The sequence below is a fragment of the Protomyctophum bolini genome, assembly GCF_963924005.1.
Source record: "Protomyctophum bolini genome assembly, chromosome: 2".
Taxonomy (NCBI): Eukaryota; Metazoa; Chordata; class Actinopteri; order Myctophiformes; family Myctophidae; genus Protomyctophum; species Protomyctophum bolini.
The window spans coordinates 19105735-19126587 of NC_137863.1; the positions used below are offsets into that span (position 1 = coordinate 19105735).

Consider the following 20853-nt stretch of genomic DNA (forward strand, 5'->3'; position numbering starts at 1 on the left):
GTCGGTTTCACGCACTGCACAAGGTGCCCTTTTTTTCACTTGAGCACCTGCCCCTCTAAATGTCTGTGCATGCCACTGACAGTGATTAACCAGAAATGGTGCCGTGAGCGTTAGTGAGGAGTGAGGACCAATTATATGAAGACGAGGCTGCGAATGGGTGAAGTGCTTAGTTGACTATAAAACATAGAATAGTAGACCCATTGGGATCCATTAGGCACTCTCAGAGTCTAAAAAGAAACTGGACTCTACCTGAAAATGGGACAGATGGCTATTCAGTGATTTACTTGAAAGGAAAAGGCTACTCAGACAGTTTTATATAGTTTCAGGCGTGTGCTGGGTGCAGATTCCAAATGAACATATAGAAAATGAATTAAATCCGCACTTCCAGTAAGAGTCTTTATTAATAAAGATAGTGCTCCGCAGCAGCAGTCATACCAGACAGACAAACACGTTTCGGCGCGTTTTTGACACCGACGAAGGCCTGCGCGCTTATTAATAAAGACTCTTACTCGACTGGAAGTGCGGATTCAATTCATTTTCTATATATTCAGTGCTTAAGCAATTTTTGCATGTTAGATAAGTGCCAGTTATATATTTAAGTGTGAGTTGTAGAACTTTCCAACGTGCCCCACAGCCTCATTGGATGATCATGACGTTGACTAATTAGCATGCCCAAATTCGTTCCAAATCTTTCCAATTATTGCAACTGTGAGAATGAAAGTGTAATGTTAATTAAACACTCTCGCCCGTGAAACAAACAGTCAGACAGACAGACAGACAGACAGACAGACAATCCAATCCCTTCCATTTTCCTTTTCGCCTCCAGTTAAGTCTCTTGTGACATCTTCATTGCAGCCAACAATAGGGAATAGCACTGACAATAATCCGTTCTGTGAACATGAGGTCTCTTTTGGCTACAATTTCTCACATTTTGTCAAGCCCCAGCAGCTCTTATATAGCAAAGACTTTACTGGTGACTTTGAAAGTATACTGTAGTATATGAAAGGTTTCCTTCCTGTGTGGGTGTAATGTGGGTAATGAACTGCATCCAATCAGCCAATCACAACCAATTATATTACAATAATAGCTCTGTGGAACAGATCGGTAGGCAACCTAACCTGACATGACAAACTTTTCTGGCAAAGCTAAAGTGGAAGTGTTTATTTCCGCGTTCTGTCAAGGCCGATTGATTTCTGTGAGACGTGTCTGGCAAGAAAGTGAAACTTTCAAGCTAACCCTGCCAAAGCATTTGTTATTTTACTTTTTCTTTATAGAAAACGTGAGGTGATGACACAGCGTTGTGTAATGTGACACGTTGTGAGCTTGTAGATCTGCTATTTTCAAAATATTGTGAAACGGGACATTCTGCATAATGAATAATTTTTATTTTCATACTTTAAGTATACTAGAGCGGTGCCTGTGGGGCCTCTACAGACAGACAGACAGACAGACAGATTTTGATGCCAGTGCTTTTGTAGTACATTTTGATTACCGGACTTTGACTTCAAAATTCTAAATTGCTGCATTAATACGTTTACTTAAGTACGTGAGTACATTTCTTACTTTTGTATCGCTGTATGCGACAGTACTTTCCTTACTCTGTATCTGTAACTAAGTGCTGTGGGCGACTATCTATCCATTGGTCTATCTCTCTAACCATCTAAAAACAGGTGTTATGACATGTTTGAGAGGACTTGTGAGGGAGGGGACAAACATACATTACATAGCTGCATGTGCCACACACACACACACACACACACACACACACACACACACACACACACACACACACACACACACACACACACACACACACACACACACACACACACACACAGACGCTCTAGAGTGACCCCAAAAGTTAATCATCTGTTCAGGGATGTCGATGTTGTTTGATTACTTTGTTTACTTACTATTTGTATATTATCTTTAGTGAGAACCACATAAGCCCTCCATGGGTTTCTTTTCTCACCTGCACATATCTCTTTTATTGATGTTACCCTTTTTTGTACTGTTTTTATTGTGCGAATAAACTAAACTAAAAAATCACACACGTGTGAACTGAGTGGTCTCTCTCTCTCTCTCTCTCTCTCTCTCATTAGAGACACAGCAGTGCACTACCCCTCTCTCCGTTTCTGGCGCCCCCTACTGCTATTAATAAGTCACATACTCGTGCTCACACAAACAGGTACACAAACTGGTGGACATTGCTGGTTTAGTGGTTGCACCACTCAAAAACTGTTCATGCACGTGAGGCCTCATGGAAATGCCACCAGACAGTGTGTAATTTTACTAACTACTACATATTTTCAGATGGGGGACAATTACATATCATTTTGGGGATCCTTGACATGAAAATGTTTGAGAACAACTGACATAGAAAGAAACATGGTTTTTTCAGAAGAATGTTAGGATTTAGAAGACATTTGTAGACCGACCTCAGTCCAAAATGGGTTAAGAACCAAAACGCCTGTGGATAGGGCGCTGACCAGCCTGCGTGGGAGACTACTGACGTCTAGTTACGCTGCTGGATGGGGAATTTATAATTAGGCTCCATTCCATAGACTTGGCTGGCTATAGCGCCCCTCAAAAACACAGAATCCAGCTCAAAGGAGAAGTCAAAGGGTATATGCTGATGGTGCTTCTAGGATTAGCAGGAATGCAGGCTTAAAAAAAAGAGGAGATCTGCACTGCAATCAAACTTTGATAATAATAAAAAATGTTTCGACCAGTTCTTCATCAGTTCTCGCTCTGATGAAGACCGTATAGGTGGTCGAAACAAGTTGGCATTTGCTCGGATGCGCCTCAGCTCTCTTTTTAAGCCTTGATCATGCTTCATTGATTTTTCTTGGGAGTGCTAGTGTGGAATCTGGAGTATAGTGCTCATCCTGCATGTTGTTTGCTTCGAACTTTCAGCGAAAAACAGCGGTGAACTTTTTCTCAACTTGATTCGTGGCTGAGCGAACTTTGAAGGTAAATTGGGAAAGCAGCAACAGAAGAAGTTTCCTTTGTCCATAGCAGGGACGAAGATGGACTTTCCTTCTCTCCGATTACAAATTGTGCGTCGCATTTGTTTTCAACATGAATGAATAGGCCTCATGTTGGTATGTTTGTCGTATAATTAGATAAGTTGAGTCATAAGTAGCCTAATTATGAGTCAATGAGGTATTTTCCTAGATATATGGAGAGATATGTGTTATTATATATAGACTCTGGCTTTTCAATGTTATTTATTTTTTATGGTTGTTGTGATGTGGTCAGGATGAGTCCGAAGGAGTGATTTATTTTGGCTTTGGGATAGCAGAGTTTATTAGTAAAACATGTAGGTTCTTGCATATCAAGAATGCTCTTGTAACAATGGAGCTGAACGCGGCATGTCTTGATTAAATGTCAGTTAATTGTACTAGCTAGGCCTCTATATGTCAGTGGTCATCCCAACAGCGACCTACGCCTGTGAGACGTGGATGAAGACAGCCAACACCACCAACAAGTTGGATGTCTTTCACCGAAGATGCCTCAGATCCATCCTGAGGATCTCATGGAGAGACCACATCACCAATGAGGAGGTGATGAGAAGGGCAGGGGTAGCACCACTGTCTGTCATCATCGATGAAAGGAGAAGGAGAATGGCTGGACACGTACTCCGACTGCCAAGAGAGAGACCGGCAAGTGTGGCAATGGACTGGATGCCAGAAGGTGGAAAGAGGAAGAGAGGGAGGCCAAAGAAGACATGGAGACAGACAGCCAAGGAAGACCTAAGCGAGATGGGTGTCAGCTGGCACGGAGCAAGAAGGGTCGCCAGTGACCGGAATAAATGGAGAGGACTCGTCGCCCAATGTTCCAATAGGAACGGGAGGAACTAAGTCTAAGTAAGTAAGTAATTGTACTAATCATTTTCCATTATTCATTGTTTAAGATTATGTATTTGTCAGAATAGTGATTAAATTACAAGGCAATTGGCAGCCGAATATTTACAGTGTATAAGAGGGTTTAATTTGACTCTTTGTGGTTTTCTAGGGCTTAAAATGCGAGTTTCTTATTTTTCTTTGTTTGTGTGCATACGTACGAGCTGAGATATTGGTCTTTGCTTTGTCGACGGTGACGAAGTGACAGCGTTTTCATGTGGATCTCCAAAGAGAGTTCCATGTGATGTGTTCATTGTTCTGTCACATTTTTAGCTATAAGAGTTTAAAGTAATACAAAGAGAATTCTCCACTGATCCGAATTTTTAATTGTAACTACTGTAACGAAATAATTTATGACAATGTCTGTTTGAAAACCATGTTGGGGAAATTCTGTACTGTAATACCGTTTCTGGTGTCTTGAATGTATTGTCCAGCTAAGGGTCAAGGGGGGTGAAAGAATTATGGTTCCATGTTTTTGACATGACAGTCTTGTGGACGGTCATGAGGGGGGATGTGTGGAATCTGGAACCAATAATTCAATAAGTATAGTGCTCATCCTGCATGTTGTCATCTGGGGTGTCGATTTTAGAGCTTGTCTCACGTCAGCCGGGACCCCTGGGGTGTCGATGGTTTGTTTATACTCCTGGGTGACACACCCAAAGGACATTTACATGCTAAGGGACAGTGGATCAAAGGGCTACAGTGATCCCAATTCTATCTTCTAGGGGGGTGGCCTATAATCAGTCGAATTTCAATGTAACTGTCTGGCCAGTCACTACCTTGTGGCTGGTCAAGGCCAGCGTGAGCCTATGCTGTATGCTATGCTGTGCTGTACTTTGCCGAATAAACAAACATCGGAACATCATCTCGTCTGCCGTCTCACATTTTCTCCGGTGCTCTCCCAGCTCAACAGTATTTCGTATAGTAGAACTAGACTTGTGTTTGGTGTCTACCAGATACCACACTAGCATGAAACGGAGCGAAGGGGACACAGCGGAAAACCTAGCTCTTTCTGTCTGCAGCGCAACACAGGGACATGCAGACAATGTTAAAAGAGGGGCAGTTGCTGGAATTTCAACAACAAAAAGGGCAGTTCTGGCCAGAATTTGGTTTGACATGTTTGTATATGTTTATTAACCGATTTAGACCTGAGGCTTATTCTAAAAACGCCTTCTAAATCCTGGCATAGGTTTTCTGAAAAACTTCAAATATTTATTAAAATATTTATATTTTAATATATATTTAGCAAATATGTTGCTATATACAGTACTGTACAATAGATAGCCAAAAGTGGGTTGCCATCTTGAAGGGTAAAAACCCAGAAAAAACTCACGCGCTCTTATCATCGTACATCATCCATTCATTGTCAATGGGAATTTAATGTTTGTGTAAGACTAAAATCTACACTATAGCTGAATATACTGTAGGAGGGGCTGGTCACTAAACTGCCTCCCCCTGGCCAGCCGGGGCGCCTGATGGAGGGGAAAGGAACTGGTTGGAATAACGTGTTCCTTCCACGCGCTACGTCCAACCAGGGAAACTCCCCCCTGTCAGGTGTAAAGGAGCAACTTGGACACTCAGGCATGAAGGAAGCATGAGTTCAAGTCAGTTTCTCTCCCCATGTCCCCCATATATGGGGACTAGGTTGGTGGAGGGTGTGTAGAGCCCAGGATCACATTAGATGATTGACACAGGGGTGAAAAATGGGTTACAAAATCGTGGGATAAAAAATATATTAAAAAGGGGGCTATAGTGCCCCTCACAAATCTCTAGACCAAAAATAGCTGATCTACAAGCTGCGCAGCGCGACACGTGAGCTTGTAGATCAGCAATGTTTCGGATCCACAAAACACACACACACAAAAAACGCACCAGTGTGCAACCACCTTTACTTGCTTTCTACCAATTCTTCTTTAAACATAAAACGCTGCATTCAAGTTCATGAGAATTTGGAAAAGGCGATTCTCTTGACTCTGGAGAGGGTGCATTTTACAGACCTCTTTTATGTACTGTACTGTGTATGTGTGTGTGTGTGTGTGTGTGTGTGTGTGTGTGCGCCTGCCGCAAAACACACACTGTGATCTAACTCACCTGGGCAGGAGCGTTGACCACAGACAGGTTGTAGCCATAGAGATAGGATGACCCCAGGGCCCCAAAGAAGGCTGCGTTCACCAGACAGGCTGTGACTGGCTGCGTCTAAAAAGGGGGGAAAGAAACCCATGAAAGAAAAACCCATGAAAGAAAAACGCACGCACACACACACACACGCACGCACACACTAGAGTTAATATGACATCTCAGAGAGTGTACAAATGGAACTAAAGGGTCCATTTGTTTTTATTTGTACACTCTCAAGGGTCCATTTTATTATTTTATTTATTTAGCTTGTTTGTCTTTTTTTTCTATCTACATCTGTATGATTATATATCCATATATTTTACAACAGGGCGCAGAGAATGACTTGAAGTCCAGTAGAATAAATATGTTCTTGGTTTCAATCATTCCAAGCAAGCATACAGACAGCATTGCCTTTTGCGGCAATATTCTCTAGCAGCAAAAAGAGCAAGTGGAGGGTCAACATGGATGTCTTTTATAATAAACACTTGAAAACCACTCAAATATACTTGACCAGAAGTCACGTAAGAGCGGACGAAGCCCCAAAACAAGAACCTCTTCAGTCTGGCATCGATCACACAGAGGAGAAACTCTGGGTGGATCCTGTTTATCTTTTAGAAGGTATTTGCAGAATCGGCCTCAGATCTTAATGGGTTTTTTCTACCAGTTCTCGCCCTGACAAAGACCTTAACTGCGTGCCATATTGTTTTTTTGGGGGAGGCTTGTTCATAAAGTGTACTGTAGTTGCTTATTCGGGCTTGCTTCAGTTCAACCACATTAACCATGTGTAGATTACTAGATTGGCTATTTGAAACAAACCAATCTACAAGCTCACAACGTTGTGAGCTTGTGAGATCTGGAATGCATGTATGGGGTCTCTGGCACAAAATATTTAAGAACAACTCAAACAACATTAGACAATAGTTTGACTGACCTGACCTACTCAATTATTTTGGTTGTCAGTTTTGCTCACAAAATGGCAACACTGATTGTTTTCACTGCTACTTAGCATTAGTGGCACAGGTATGTATTCTGGACAAGCCCTCGTTACAGATTTCATCAGACAATTATGTTCCCCATTTGGAGCCCCAAGGCCCAAGCCTCTTTCAGATGCCTTTACCGGCATGTTCTGAAACCAAGGGAATTCAACACAGGACATTGCATGACCCCCAGTCGAGGACACCTTTGGTGGGTTGTCCTTGGGAGTGCCAGACAAAGACAACTATTAACTACTACAGGATGTCTTTTTGTAGACCAAAACCTGGAAGTTATAGGTCCACCATGGGATCCCACCACAGATTGTTTTGGAGGGGACTGGAGTTGCATTGGGTCTTTGGATAAAGAAAGAAAATAAGTTCTGTAGCAAACACATGCTTTTCAAATGTTTACTCAATTATCTCCACAAATCAACACACTTGAATGAATTCGAGCAAACTCCTTTGGAACCACAAAAAATGCATACTAGTAAAAAGGAAAGCTTTAAAATAATTCATGGTTGGTTCAGAGTTCAAGGTTTCAGATTTCATCAGACAATTCTGTTCCCCATTCAGAATCCCAAGCCTCTTCCAGATGCTTTTACCAGCCTGTTCTGAAGACGAGGGAATTCAACACACGACATTTCACAATCCCCCACAAGACACCTTTGTCTGGTTGTCATTGGGAGTGCAAGACAAAAAAAAAAAAAGCAACATTAAAACCCCTTTTGGTGTTTGCATCATGCTAGGCTTTAGCTATTGAAAAATAGCAGATCTACAAGCACCAAATGGCGCACTACGAGCTTGTAGGTCTGCTATTTTTGAAAAATCGAATAACGACTGACATAGAAACATAGCTTTTTCAGAAAACTGTCATTTTCAAACAGACATTTTTAGAATCTGAAAATATCTCACAATGGGTAAGGGCTAGTCCTAATAATACATTATTTCTAAGTAAAGAATAAACCCTTGCAAAAGGAGACTTGGTCGAAGTCCAATAAGCAAGACTCAATTAAGTCTCTTTACATGACCAGCCAATCAACTCCAGCAGCACTCTTCAGAACTAAACTTCACAAGAAAACACAATTTAAATGCAAATTATGACTCCCGATGAAACAGCTTAATTGACCCTAACGATGAAACAGCTTAATTGACCCTAACAAATGATCAACTAAAATGTATGTGCACTCGAATCACTTTCTTCAAGCTTGCAATAAAGAGTAGGCAGATGCCATTTAATCAGTTCTGTGTGTAGTCATTTGAGTCATTTGCCGTCTGTTACCGACTCGGTGCTCTGCCGGTCTAGTGTTTTAAAAATAGTGAGCTAGATTCAGCCCGACAGTATAGCCTCGGTACCGAGGCTTTTAGTGACAAAATCTGGTCCCTCACGACATTGCAGCAGCATCATCAATAGTTAACACTGTGGCAGTATTCAGCACAGTGGGCAGGCACTCAGTGCCATAAAGAAAGACAGCTAGGCGTTTATAGTGTGGGAGGGTCAAAATGTCCCCCCTGCCCTGCTGTGTTAGACCTGGCACCCATCGAGCACAATGCCAGATCAGCAATTTATGATGTCCTACTTGGGGCTGATTATTACTCTGCTCACTCAGCAGAGGAATGTGGCCGTTAGGTAGGAGGAAAAAAGGCGACCCTCTTAGAGGAGGGAAGAAAGTAATAGTACCCAGGGGGAAAACCACCCTTTTTTAGGAAAACTGCATTTGTCATAACATAAAAAGTTGTCCACCAGAAATAATATCTATGACCCCATAGGATCACAACGTATATGGACAACTTTTTCAAAATGTTGTTGCGAAAGTCCAATTAGGCCGCCCCCAATATTAGCCCCTATTATTGTAGTAGACCAAATCCCAAATCAAAATGTTGTTGCGAAAGTCCAATTAGGCCGCCCCCAATATTAGCCCCTATTATTGTAGTAGACCGAAGTCCACACCCACAACACCAGAGGGAGTGCAACAAACCATGTACAACCCAGATTCGGCACAAACAAGGGACTAAATTATTTTCGCTCCTATGCGACCAAAATGTGGAACGCCCTACCAACAGTCATTAAGACATGTGAATCCCTTGGCTCCTTCAAAACTGCTCTCAAAGGGCACCTACGGATGGCTGCAATTCGAAACTGGCCTCTGTAAAAGCTGAATTTTTATCTGGATTGTACTATGTTTTTGTATGGACGTGGTGTTGGGTGCCTGCACATATATGCACACATGGCATCAACACATGGTGTTGTGTGCAGGCGCCCTACACTCTGTCTTTCGTTTTCTTTTATCCCCCTGTTCCCCTCACTGTATATATATTTTATTCCCTTTTCGCTTCCTATATGATGAATTCCTGTTCTGTTCTTTAACTACATAGAAGTGTCTATTTGTTTGTCTCTAAATGTTTTGATGAATTGAACAATGTGGACCCTGTTGTAAACAAGTGTAAGGCTTAATTGGGTCGTCCACTCACAGTTAACAGTCTTTGTATTGAGTTTGTGCTTGAAATGTACTGTAATTCTGCAAACTGTTAATAAAGATTTCAATCAATCAATCAATGAGAGATGTACTGCCCTACAAAGTGCAGCAACTACGTTTTTTGGACACACCGACTTATTTGTGTATTGCAAAGGTCAAATTAGCCTTCGTGATTTTGGAGGATTACCTTAGCCGTTACCTCAAGAACATATTTACAATTAATGTAATGTGACTTGTCACTTATTTGCCAAGATCTCATTTGACTGACACTTCTAAACCAGTTCAGTTTGTAGAATGGGTACATTTCAAACGAAAGTAAATACAAACTCTGCTACGAGGGTAAACCAGAAAAAGCCTCGTTTACATCAGGGTCCTCCATTTTCAATTCATCAGCATCAACATTTAAAGAAGTACAAATGTACACGTCTATGAAAAAAAGTAAATTATCATATATAGGAGAGGGGGCTTTGACTTTACTGACTTTGAGTTATTGCATTTTGGCTTTGTAGGGTATAGTGTAGATGAGAATTAAAGTAATGGAGTGGTGTTAAAGTCAACTCTTCTAATCAACACTATTCTATGCATCGTTACCGTTTTGTAGTGGATAAGAAATTTAAAGAACAATTAGTGATGATCAGAAGCAGTAACCCAAACATGTCTTTACAACTGTATAAGTGTTTACTGTGCTAGATTATACTATATACAACTACCAGATCAACTTTTGAAACATATTGGCTTGTGCATCACAATTACTTGTTGTGGTCTTTGTTTTCTAAACGTTTTAGATTGCTGAAAAGATTTATTTTTTAATGATAAAATGATCCTAGGACTGTTCCTTGTTTATCTAGCTATAAGCTGCTACCAGTTTGTCTCGTGCACAGATGCTTGGAGGCCGTTTAGTTTGGCACCAGTACAATTTGAAGAAAACTTCCAAGGAAATGTGTCAAACTCAATTTGTCTGTGAATGGCAGTGGTGGAAAGTCACTAAGTACAAACCCATTTTGACCTAAAAATGTCTTCTACATCCTGACAGTTTTCTGAAAAAGCTATGTTTCTATGTGGATTTTTCAAAAATAGCAGACCTATAAGCCACCGAGTGGCGCGCTACCAAAAGGGGTTCCCGCATAGAATGGGTTAAGTACAATTAGGTTTTTAGAAAAAAAGGGGGACGAATCCATTGGTGAGCCAAACTGAAACATCCAAATTAAAAGGGTGTATCAAAAGGTGTGTGAAAACAAAGAAGTATAATTATTATTCAGTTTGCCAGCATAATGAATGCAAAGGTGCTCTCAAATAAATCATTCACACAGGTAATAAAAGTGGCGGTCGTAATCACACATCAGATTATTCGGGAACTATTTTGAAATGAATTCACCTTCCGAGTCCGACTGTACGGCTGAGGAAATGACCCTCCTATTTGGTGTAATAAATAAATGAATCGCACTACTTTGAATTCATAGAACCACCAATTTGGTATTAACCTACTGTATGAATATTTGACTTGCCATTTGACAGCCATCTCATGCGCTGTATTGTTTTGTGTGAGCGTGCGTGCGTGCTTTGAATTCATAGAACCACCAATTTGGTATTAACCTACTGTATGAATATTTGACTTGCCGTTTGACAGCCATCTCATGCACTGTATTGTTCTGTGCGCGTGCGTGCGTAAATGTGCTTTATTAACAGCTGAAGTAAATTGGTATGGCGTATAAGGCATGACTAATCACTGGCTTGGTATCCATCAGTATAGAGCGTCACAGTCCTGCCCCCTTTCATGACGACGGCAGGCCCAGAAGAGAATTCCCATTTCATTTTTCCCATGGACGTTTCAAAAAGTATTTATTTAAAGACCTTTTAAGCCTTGGACAAAGCCAACTGTTGTTGTGACAAATCATGTGTGTGTGTGTGTGTGTGTGTGTGGCTGCACCACTCAAAAAGGGCAGGGTACAACAGGTCCACGAATTTCTAGTTGTCATACAACAGCTGTGGACGCGGCTTAAGTTCAGGTGGCTGGTGCTAAGATGAAAACCAGGTATACTTAATGAACTGGTGGGTGTGGCCACATCAAAATGCTTTAACACTTTCTGTACACTTTAAAAAACATCCTCCTAGGGTAGGTACTGCTTGTCACAAAAAACAAGCAGTTATCCTGGTCTCTAAACTGCCTCCCCCTGGCCAGCCTGATGGAGGGGAAAGGAACTGGTTGGAATAACGTGTTCCTTCCACACGCTACGTCCAACCAGGGAAACTCCCCCTGTCAGGTGTAAAGGAGCAACTTAGATAATTGACACAGGGGTGAAAAATGTATTTAAAAAAATACATCCTCCTTGTTTATAATCATAATTCCTGATGATCATGTTTTATGGGGGGGGGGGGGGGGGGGGGGGGGGAATCATGGCACTGTCTTTAACTTTCCATCTGCCTGACAGGTACAGGATTGGCTCACTAAGGGGCCTGTCCCACTTACAAGGCTGGAGAGGAGACAGGGGAGAAAACTGGGACCATGCAATCAGTTCTCTTGACAGCTCTCAGTCGAACAGCTCTGCCTCTTTTTTAAAATAAGAACACTCTCTTTTTAGATAAGAACACTGTTCATCGTTTCTCCCAAAGGTAGAACAAACCCCTGACCGTCAAGGCAAGACACCTGCAAAGCAGCCAGTGGATTAAACATTCAAACTTTGTCACCGTTACAGAAAACAATGGCAATGCACATACCAACATTCATCAACACTGCATAGAAAACATAAGGTGTTCTTAGGTTGAGGACTCAAAACGTGCAAAAGAAATGTATTGTGGCTATTTCATCCCTGAATTGAGCGAACAACTGTGACAAGGATATCCCATGTGTCACGGCCCTCTTCAGGATATGCATAGTTGACTCATTGAATGAGTCTCCATCCACTGTGTGGTGAAACTGATACATCAAATTAAGACAGTCTTCTTCTACTGAGGCTTCTGAGAAGTGCCTTATTGCTAATGCAAAACAAGTCATTGACGGATGGGGGAATTAAGCGTCATTATTGTTATTATTATTTTCATTAGATCCAGCATGTGTCAATGCCCTACCTACTTGATCATACTACAGGCAGCGTCACACTAAAGCATCATGTGCTGTGTTTCAAGTTTTAACCTTATAGATCTGCTACTTTTGCTATTTTTGAATTTGAATCCTGAAAAGTAACAGTTTTTAGGTTTCCACCCGACAGAGATGATACAGTATATCTCAAAAACCTACATTCTGGCCTGGGCTGTGGCTCAGCGGTCCAGGCACCTTGGCCGGCAGCCCGAGTCTGGCAGTGTGCCGCGGGCTCGACTCCTGATCCCGACGGCCTTCACTGCATGTCACTCCCCCATCTCTCTCCCCCATTTCCTACTGTCTGTGTCTCTATAAAACATATAAAATAAAAAGGCGAAAGCCGTAAAATAAAAACTATTATTATATTTATTTGATATCCAAGGAACCAATTTGTACACCGAAGAGTTACAGACAGAGAAAAGTTGTCCAAAGAGAAAAAGGAAAAAGAAAAACCCAATTGTTTCTTGCTGAAATAGCATCCATTACATTACATAAGGTCAGGCTGTGAAATGGATCTGAAGACATTGCTTCCATTTAGCTTGCCCAGCAGGATAGCTATACCTATACTGTACTGCAAACCTCTGCAACTATACCATGTTAACTGCTAAGACAAAAAGTTATCTTGGTTTGTTATAAACAAGGACTTCATTTTTTAAGTTCTGCACTATTCTTTTATGGTAAAAGTAGATGTATAGTCAGTGATTCTTAAAGGGCAAAAGTCAAGGACCCCCAAATTGAAATTGGGCCGTAGACCCTCTTCTGAAAATATGTTGTGACAGCAGGGACCCTATTAAACATTTGAGATTTCTTTAAACATTCAAAAATAGCAGATGACAAAGTGAGGCGATGTGAGCTTGCAAATCTGCTCTATTTTTGACTAGCCAACATACAGTATAAATGTATAAAGTGACCTACAGTATAGGTGAGGTATAGGTATTTGTTCAGAAAACGTCTGATGAAAATCAAGTTCCGCTACACACAGTCCAGTGCCATTGCAATCTCAATCACACAGACCTTCTGAAACCCACTGGGTTGGCCTGATAACATCCCGGTAAACACATTACCCACATCGATCCGAAATGGTCTGCAGAGAGCCTTTCTTGACCAGTAATTCATGGGATAATGAGGGAGTAATAAAACACATATTGATCAGTGCAAAAACTCATGAAATACGCACATCACTTAGTCGAGGTGCCGCAGGCTATAGCTAGAAACGATCGTATATGGTGGCTCAGGGGTAGAGTGGCTGGATGGTAACCACAAGGTTGCCAGTTCGAATCCAGGCTACCCCAGAGTTATAGTGTTGAAGAGTCCTTGAGCAAGACACTGAACCCCTAATTGCTCCTGATGTGCTGGTTGGTGCCTTGCATGGTTTCCGCTGCCATTGGTATATGTGTGAATGGGTGAATGTAAAGCTCCTTGGATAAAGGCACTATATACAGTAAATTTACCATTTATAAACAACATGTTGTACAAAACAGCATAACATTTGAAGGCCTGTACCTTCCAGCGGACATCAGCATAGGAAATTACAAAAGATTGTCTAGTGGACATACTCAGCAAAGATCACCGTCTGTCGCCACTTCACCTGTTATCTATGATTACAATAGAGGGTATGCACGTGACATCATCATCATAACCGGAAGTTATGCGGGAACGCCTACTGAGTGGCAAAAAACTGGCCTTGATAGCCCATACATCCAAACAGAAAAGTCCTATCTGATTGCACTAAACAACGTTAAACGATATTAAACTCACTTTGCCACTCGATTTCCTATTCACTTTATGCATGCACATACCCTCTATTGGGATGGTAACAAGTTGTGAGCGCACACTTCGTCCACAGTTCAGTTCGGCATAGTCATAGTCCACCACGCATGCCCTCTATGCCCGGGCTCACCGACCCAACCCCTGCGTTTTCAACCCAGCTCCGTAGTTTCCCTTTCAGTGATCATAGTGATGTGCTGGCCCAAGAATATACACGGACAGCGGACACACAACATTCACAGAGAAACAACAACACACAACCTGCCCAGCCAATGAACACACACTGCGACACAGATCTGTGGCGTTAAGACGTTCGAGCTTCTAGTTACTGTACAAAATTATTACCGGTATTCAACCTATTCTGTTGTATTGTTCCCCATGTTTCTTCACTACATTCCCACACCCACACTTGAACAATGAACAATAAGGCCATCACACATTTAGCCCTCACACTGAGGACTGAACATCCCTTACATCGCCACCTCAAACTTATGCCATCTGGACGAAAATAGAGAAGTTAGAAATGGCAAAAAGTTTGTTTTAGTCGTTTTTTCCCCCCTTCAGTTGTTGCTGAACTAAACAAACTGCCTCGCTGATATGATGGTTCCGTGTACTGTATACTGGCTGGGGACTTCATGTTCTGTGATATGATGTTGATATGATGGTTCTGTGTACTGTATACTGGCTGGGGACTTCATGTTCTGTGATATGATGTTGATGGTTCTGTGTACTGTATACTGGCTGGGGACTTCATGTTCTGTGCTATGGAGTTATATGATTTTCTGTTGGAACAGACTGTGAAGATGAATATACCTGAGGGGACAATAAAGACAAATAGAAATGTGCAATTCTGGGAAATTGCCAGTGTGGTTGCTAATTACAGTATGATCATGCATGATGACGATGTATTGACCCACATGTCACAAGGGCCGGAATAATAAATACAAAAAAGATGTCCGTATACAACAGCTCTGCTCCACAGTGTTTTATTTATTTAAACACTGATATTGCGGCAGTTTAAATTGCCGCGAGGAGCCGTATTGCCGCGAGGAGCTAAACATGAGTTAAAAGCCCACTTGTATGACACGTACGCAATTAATTCAGGTCCAATCATCTGGTAAGTTCGACCATTTACTCACTCACCACACAAGGTTACAACTGTTCCCAGGCTTTAGCCCCCCACTTTAGCCTGCCATCTTCCCATCAATCTCCACAGGATAAGAGCCCATGCTCCTCTTGCCCCATTCCTCAGTAAGGCTCCTGGACAGTCATTCCTCAGTAAGGCTCCTAGCCAGTCATTCCTCAGTAAGGCTCCTGGACAGTCATTCCTCAGTAAGGCTCCTGGACAGTCATTCCTCAGTAAGGCTCCTAGCCAGTCATTCCTTAGTAAGGCTCCTAGCCAGTCATTCCTAGTGTTTTTAAGTACCTACTCCTTTTCTCCTGTGCTTCAGTTGCCCGTCTGCCTGTTTGCCCTCAGCCTGCCAACCACCTCTCCACTCCAGCTGGCAACCCCTACCCCCCACCACTACCCCCATTCCTCTTTTGTGAATAATAGCCCTTGGACTTTGCTTAAGTGTCGTGTCTGCCTTTGGGTTTTCCAGTTTTGTCAAACGTGACAATTGTTCATTTGGCTATCTAGCTATTACGTATGCGGGGTCTGTACGTACACAGGGCAGTATGTACATACACAACATGATTACACAACATGATTACATATGGCAGTGTGTACATAACAGAGAACGCACGTTTAGTGTCGAGCTACGGTTTCCTCATGGACGCCCCCCTGACCTGAACTGACCTGACCCACCATGTAATAGATAAGAGCCAGAAGATAAGAGCCTATGTGCATTCTTATCTGGAAAAGGACCAACGTATCGGACTTCAACTCCTACTTCAACAATGATAGAGTACAGTACTGAGTACAGTATTGAATCCCAGGACCCCCGAGGGTGACATAATTGCGTCCTTTCTCAATTTAGTGAATCTAAACGTGCAGGATGCTATTTGCATCACTGAGGCATGTCACTATGACTCAGACATAACCATAAACAAAGCCATAGGCGTGTTACCACCTCTAGTATTGAATATTCGAGAAGCAAGGCCAAAATGATTAATGTATATGTGTGTAATAATAATCAAAAAATCTAAATCTACTAGTAAGTAGTAAGTCAAATTTGTAAATAATAAAGTGGAGTAAAAAGTACAATATTCGCTTCTGAGATGTAGTGGAGTAGAAGTAACTAAAAATCACACCTGTGTGAAGTGACTGGTGCAACTCCGTGTGGGGGTCCCCGGGGGAGTCCCCATAACATCCAGACCCCCAGGAAGGCGCCCAGGGTGGCGGCCGGTTCCGGCGTGCCGGTTGCGTGTGTTAGGTTGCGCACAAATGGTGAAAACAACCATGCTGTTTTCGTGCTCAGACCCACCCACCCAGCCAGCCACACACCCAGCCACACATAGCTCCGTAAGGGAGTGGTTGCACCACTCAAAAACGGAGACATCGCCATGTCAAATATAATGAACACATGAACACACACAGCGTAAGGAAGGGATGTGTGTGTGTGTGTGTGTGTGTGTGTGTGTGTGTGTGTGTGTGTGGCTGGCTATAAATAGAAATGTCACAGACGTGACAGAGTGTGTTGTAGGGGGGGACCAACCTTTTCCGAATCCTCAATGGAGCCACTGGACATCATCTTGAGATTGTTTGTTTTGATTTGGTCATCTTTGGCTGCCTTCTCCATTGTAATTATTCAGCATGCTGGAATAAGAGGGGAGTGTGTGAGGTCACAGTGTCACTCTCTTGCCAGCAGCGTACATGTGTACACATGTACACACACACACACACACACACACACACACACACACACACACACACACACACACACACACACACACACACACACACACACACACACACACACACACACACACACACACACACACACACACACACACACACACACAGTGTAGCATGGTGTCAAGGGGGAAGCTGAAGGGGGGGGTGGAAGGGGAAGTGGGATTTCTTAAAGGAAAGACACGTGTAACGACATCCATTGAAGAGGAAATGATACATATCGTTGCCGTCGGGCAGAAACCTCTTGTCGCCATAATTTTACTTCTCATGTATTTTCTTAAATGAATGCCCTACGTTGTCATACTCCTACTACTACTACTGTCAAGCAAGAATAGCCAATCTACAAACAAAAAAATGTGTCGCAATCGGACAGAGATTGTAGATCTGCCCTTTCTTTTTGCCAGTTTTTGAATTTGAATGCTGAAAAGTTAATAGTTTGGGGCATAATGAGGTTTCCTCCCGACAGCAACGATTATAGTGGTACAATACAATTTAGGCATTTAGCAGACACTCTTAATCCAGATCAAAGTAACATCTAGTAAACGAGACTAAAACTGGATTGTAGAACTGGGTGTATTTAATGTTTGTACTGAACCTCAAGCAATATTTTTTTTTAAATATATGCAAACACAATTTAAAGTCTATTCTACAGTATAGGTTGTATACCATTTTAACAGAACGCTATGGTGGAAACCTCATATGTCCAACACTGTTACTATTCAGGATTATTTTTAATTATTTTTAAAGCTTGTGGATCTGCTTCTTATGTTTTTGTGTGATGCTGTAGTATGATAAAGTAGAGCATAAATTTACGGAAGAAACACAACAAGTTAAAATATGGAGAAGCTGTTTCTGCTGACAGCAGCAACGATATAGTGTACATTATGTAGTCTATGGTTCAGTTTTAAACACTGCTGAGGAGATGGTAGTCATTTAAAGGTTCACTGGTCAATCACTGCAATACTCTGCTAAAGATATGCAACTCTTACAGCTGATCATCATAGTCACATTCACAATTTCACATCAAGCAGGCACAAAACAGTCCCAGTGTGCCACCTAGTGGCAACCATAAGAGCAGCACTGAAGGCAGCGTGGAAATCAAGATTCTACTAGCACTGTGGGACAAATTAGGTCATACTTTGATTTCTTAGCCTATAGCCTATATATATTTATTTGCCTCATAAGTAGTCAACAGCATTTGTGCAGGCTGTCTGCACAAATGGCATAGAAGTAAAAAAGAAAATTAAAGAATAATTATCTCTGCTCAAAAGCAATAACATTATGACCCATTGGGTACTCGTCAGGACAAACATTTAAATACTTTGCTTCAAACAGGCCAGTGTTTATCAAACTTTTCCATGTCAACGACCCACAAAATGACGACATGAAATGAAATGCATTTGGCTTCCTATACAAAATTCTTGAGCCATACTTCATATGACAAATAACAAAAATAGCACATAATTAACAAGCTCACAACATGTCGCATCTCAAAGCTTTATGAGCTTGTAGATCAGCTAGTTTGAATGTCAAATTTATTGAATGCATTTTTAGAATATATTTTTCTCCCTCGCACAACCTATTCAGAAATATTTTGTCACAGAATGTTTTGGGGTGCAATGAAACACTATATCATTGGAGCCCCCCTTGAGGGGTTTCCAGGCGGTCCCCAGACATAATGATCGATAGTCAGAAACCAAATGGACCCATGCTCTCAGAGTTAAAGTAATATTTATGATTTTATGGTGTGCAGAGATTGGGGTCCGTCCCAGAGAGTCTGTGGTCTAACACACTGCTTCCCGGGGGACAGAATTTAAGAACTCTAGTTTAATGTGGGCCCATAAATGACTGTCATTATGGTGTAGTTGGTCCTCTGTGTTTTAATATTTTCTAATTTTGCACCCCCGGTGCTGTGCCTCAGTGTCTCAGTAATCTAGGCTATAGGATGTCTTCCCCCTTGCCCCCTCCTCTTCTCATTCAATGTTTTTCCCCCTATGGAAATAAAACAATAGAACGTTCAACGAATCTCACCCAGTTTTTTTGTAAACCTGTACAGACAATAAAGCTGATTCTGTACAAACTATAGGATGCTCAAAGTGTTACTTTTCCAACCTTACAGCATAGGACTCTCTATAGTCTGTACAACAATGTGCATATTTGACATTTCTGGCATCCGCTGAAGAATCAGCTCAGGTTATGTAGAGCTGTGTACTCCAGATAAGAATACAGTAATAAACAATAATCAGCAGCAACATGTACACTTTGCCCATGCATGTCCAACACGTCATATACTGTATAGTAAAATGTAAAGACAACCTTTGCCCGTTGTCTATCAACAGCATTCTTGTACCGTATGCAGTAAAGTCTGGTGCACGTTTTAATAAATCACTACAAATTAAAAACAGCACACAATCAGCCTACTATATATAGTCTTTATATTAAAATGATTACCACAATGTTCTTTCACATGTGATTTGCAACACAAATCATCTGTCAGGTGGAAATGTCCAAAACTGTTACTTTCCAAGATTCAAATAAAAAAATAGCAGATCTACAAGAAGATCTGCTACTTTTGAGTGACTCTCTAGTATGATAAAGTAGGTGGTTATTGTAAATAAAACACACACAGACACACACACACACACACACACACACACACACACACACACACACACTTAATGAGCGTTAATGTTTCTGCCCATCGTGCCCGACAACAATAAAATGTTTTGGAGACAAGATAGTTAAAGTTGGTTAAATGTGATTGACACAATCTCCAGAAAGCATTAGAGAGAAGTCTCAAAAAGTGTCTAAGGTTCACCATAGTGTCAGGCTAAAGCACAACAATGCTGGCTCTAGTTTCCAGTAATGTAACAAGCCGACTGGTTCATGTCATTGGCCCCAACTCACCGACAACACTCCAACACTGTGTCCAGAAGCTACGGGGATTTCATACTAACCGCGCATGAGAGAGACAGATCTTTATGACAATGTTAACTCCCCCCTGACTAATGGTTAACTAAGCTTATGGAGACACAGCATGTGCAGTGACAGTGCAGTACAGTAGCGATCACAAACACAGGCAGTCAATGGTTTCTGTGTCGTTTACAATAACAACCTTCCAAAGCGTGGAGAAAGGGGACACAAAGAACTTTAAACTTTAAAGTAATCGATGAAGTGTAGCTGGGGAAGAGCTTCAATCACACAAGATAAATCAAGCCATAAAATGTGGAATTATGCTTAATTTATGCTCTCTCAACTTCAGTTCTTTTTGGCAAGAGACACCAGGTGGCAGATTTTACGACGGCATATTCCTTAAGATTCAAGGTATTTGCACATGTAGCCTGGAAACCAGACAAATCTACTACAGCTAAAAAAAAAAACGTTGCCCTGTTGCCTTATGTACATAAGTAACTCATTGTGCAGAATTAATAAAATTCATTCAAATCCTTTGAAAGTACAATAGCAGATCTAAAAGCTCAACATGTGACACCCAATATATGATCCTTTGGGGTGAGACAGTGTTGTCTCTGCTGAAGGCCCATTCCTAGTTTAAATATTTACTTTACTGTTGTGGCTGGAGTCGGCTATCTAAAATTATAGACAGCCATCCGAGTCAGATGAGGAGAGGCGTGCAGTCACTGCAGTCCAAAAGCAAGTTGAGGTGATTGAATTACACACAGAGACA

At 41.7% G+C, this 20853-nt stretch overlaps 1 protein-coding gene across 1 annotated transcript in view; it reads right to left on the minus strand.

Moving 5' to 3' along the window:
- Positions 1-20853, minus strand: part of slc2a9l2 (solute carrier family 2 member 9, like 2) — a 180124-nt gene that overhangs the window by 154832 nt on the left and 4439 nt on the right. Inside the window, exons 3-4 of the mRNA XM_080792106.1 lie at positions 16972-17072; positions 5997-6101 (exon numbers count right to left, since the gene is read on the minus strand). Coding sequence (XP_080648232.1) covers positions 5997-6101; positions 16972-17055 — 189 coding nt within the window. The 5' untranslated portion in view covers positions 17056-17072. The remainder of the gene's footprint in view (positions 1-5996; positions 6102-16971; positions 17073-20853) is intronic.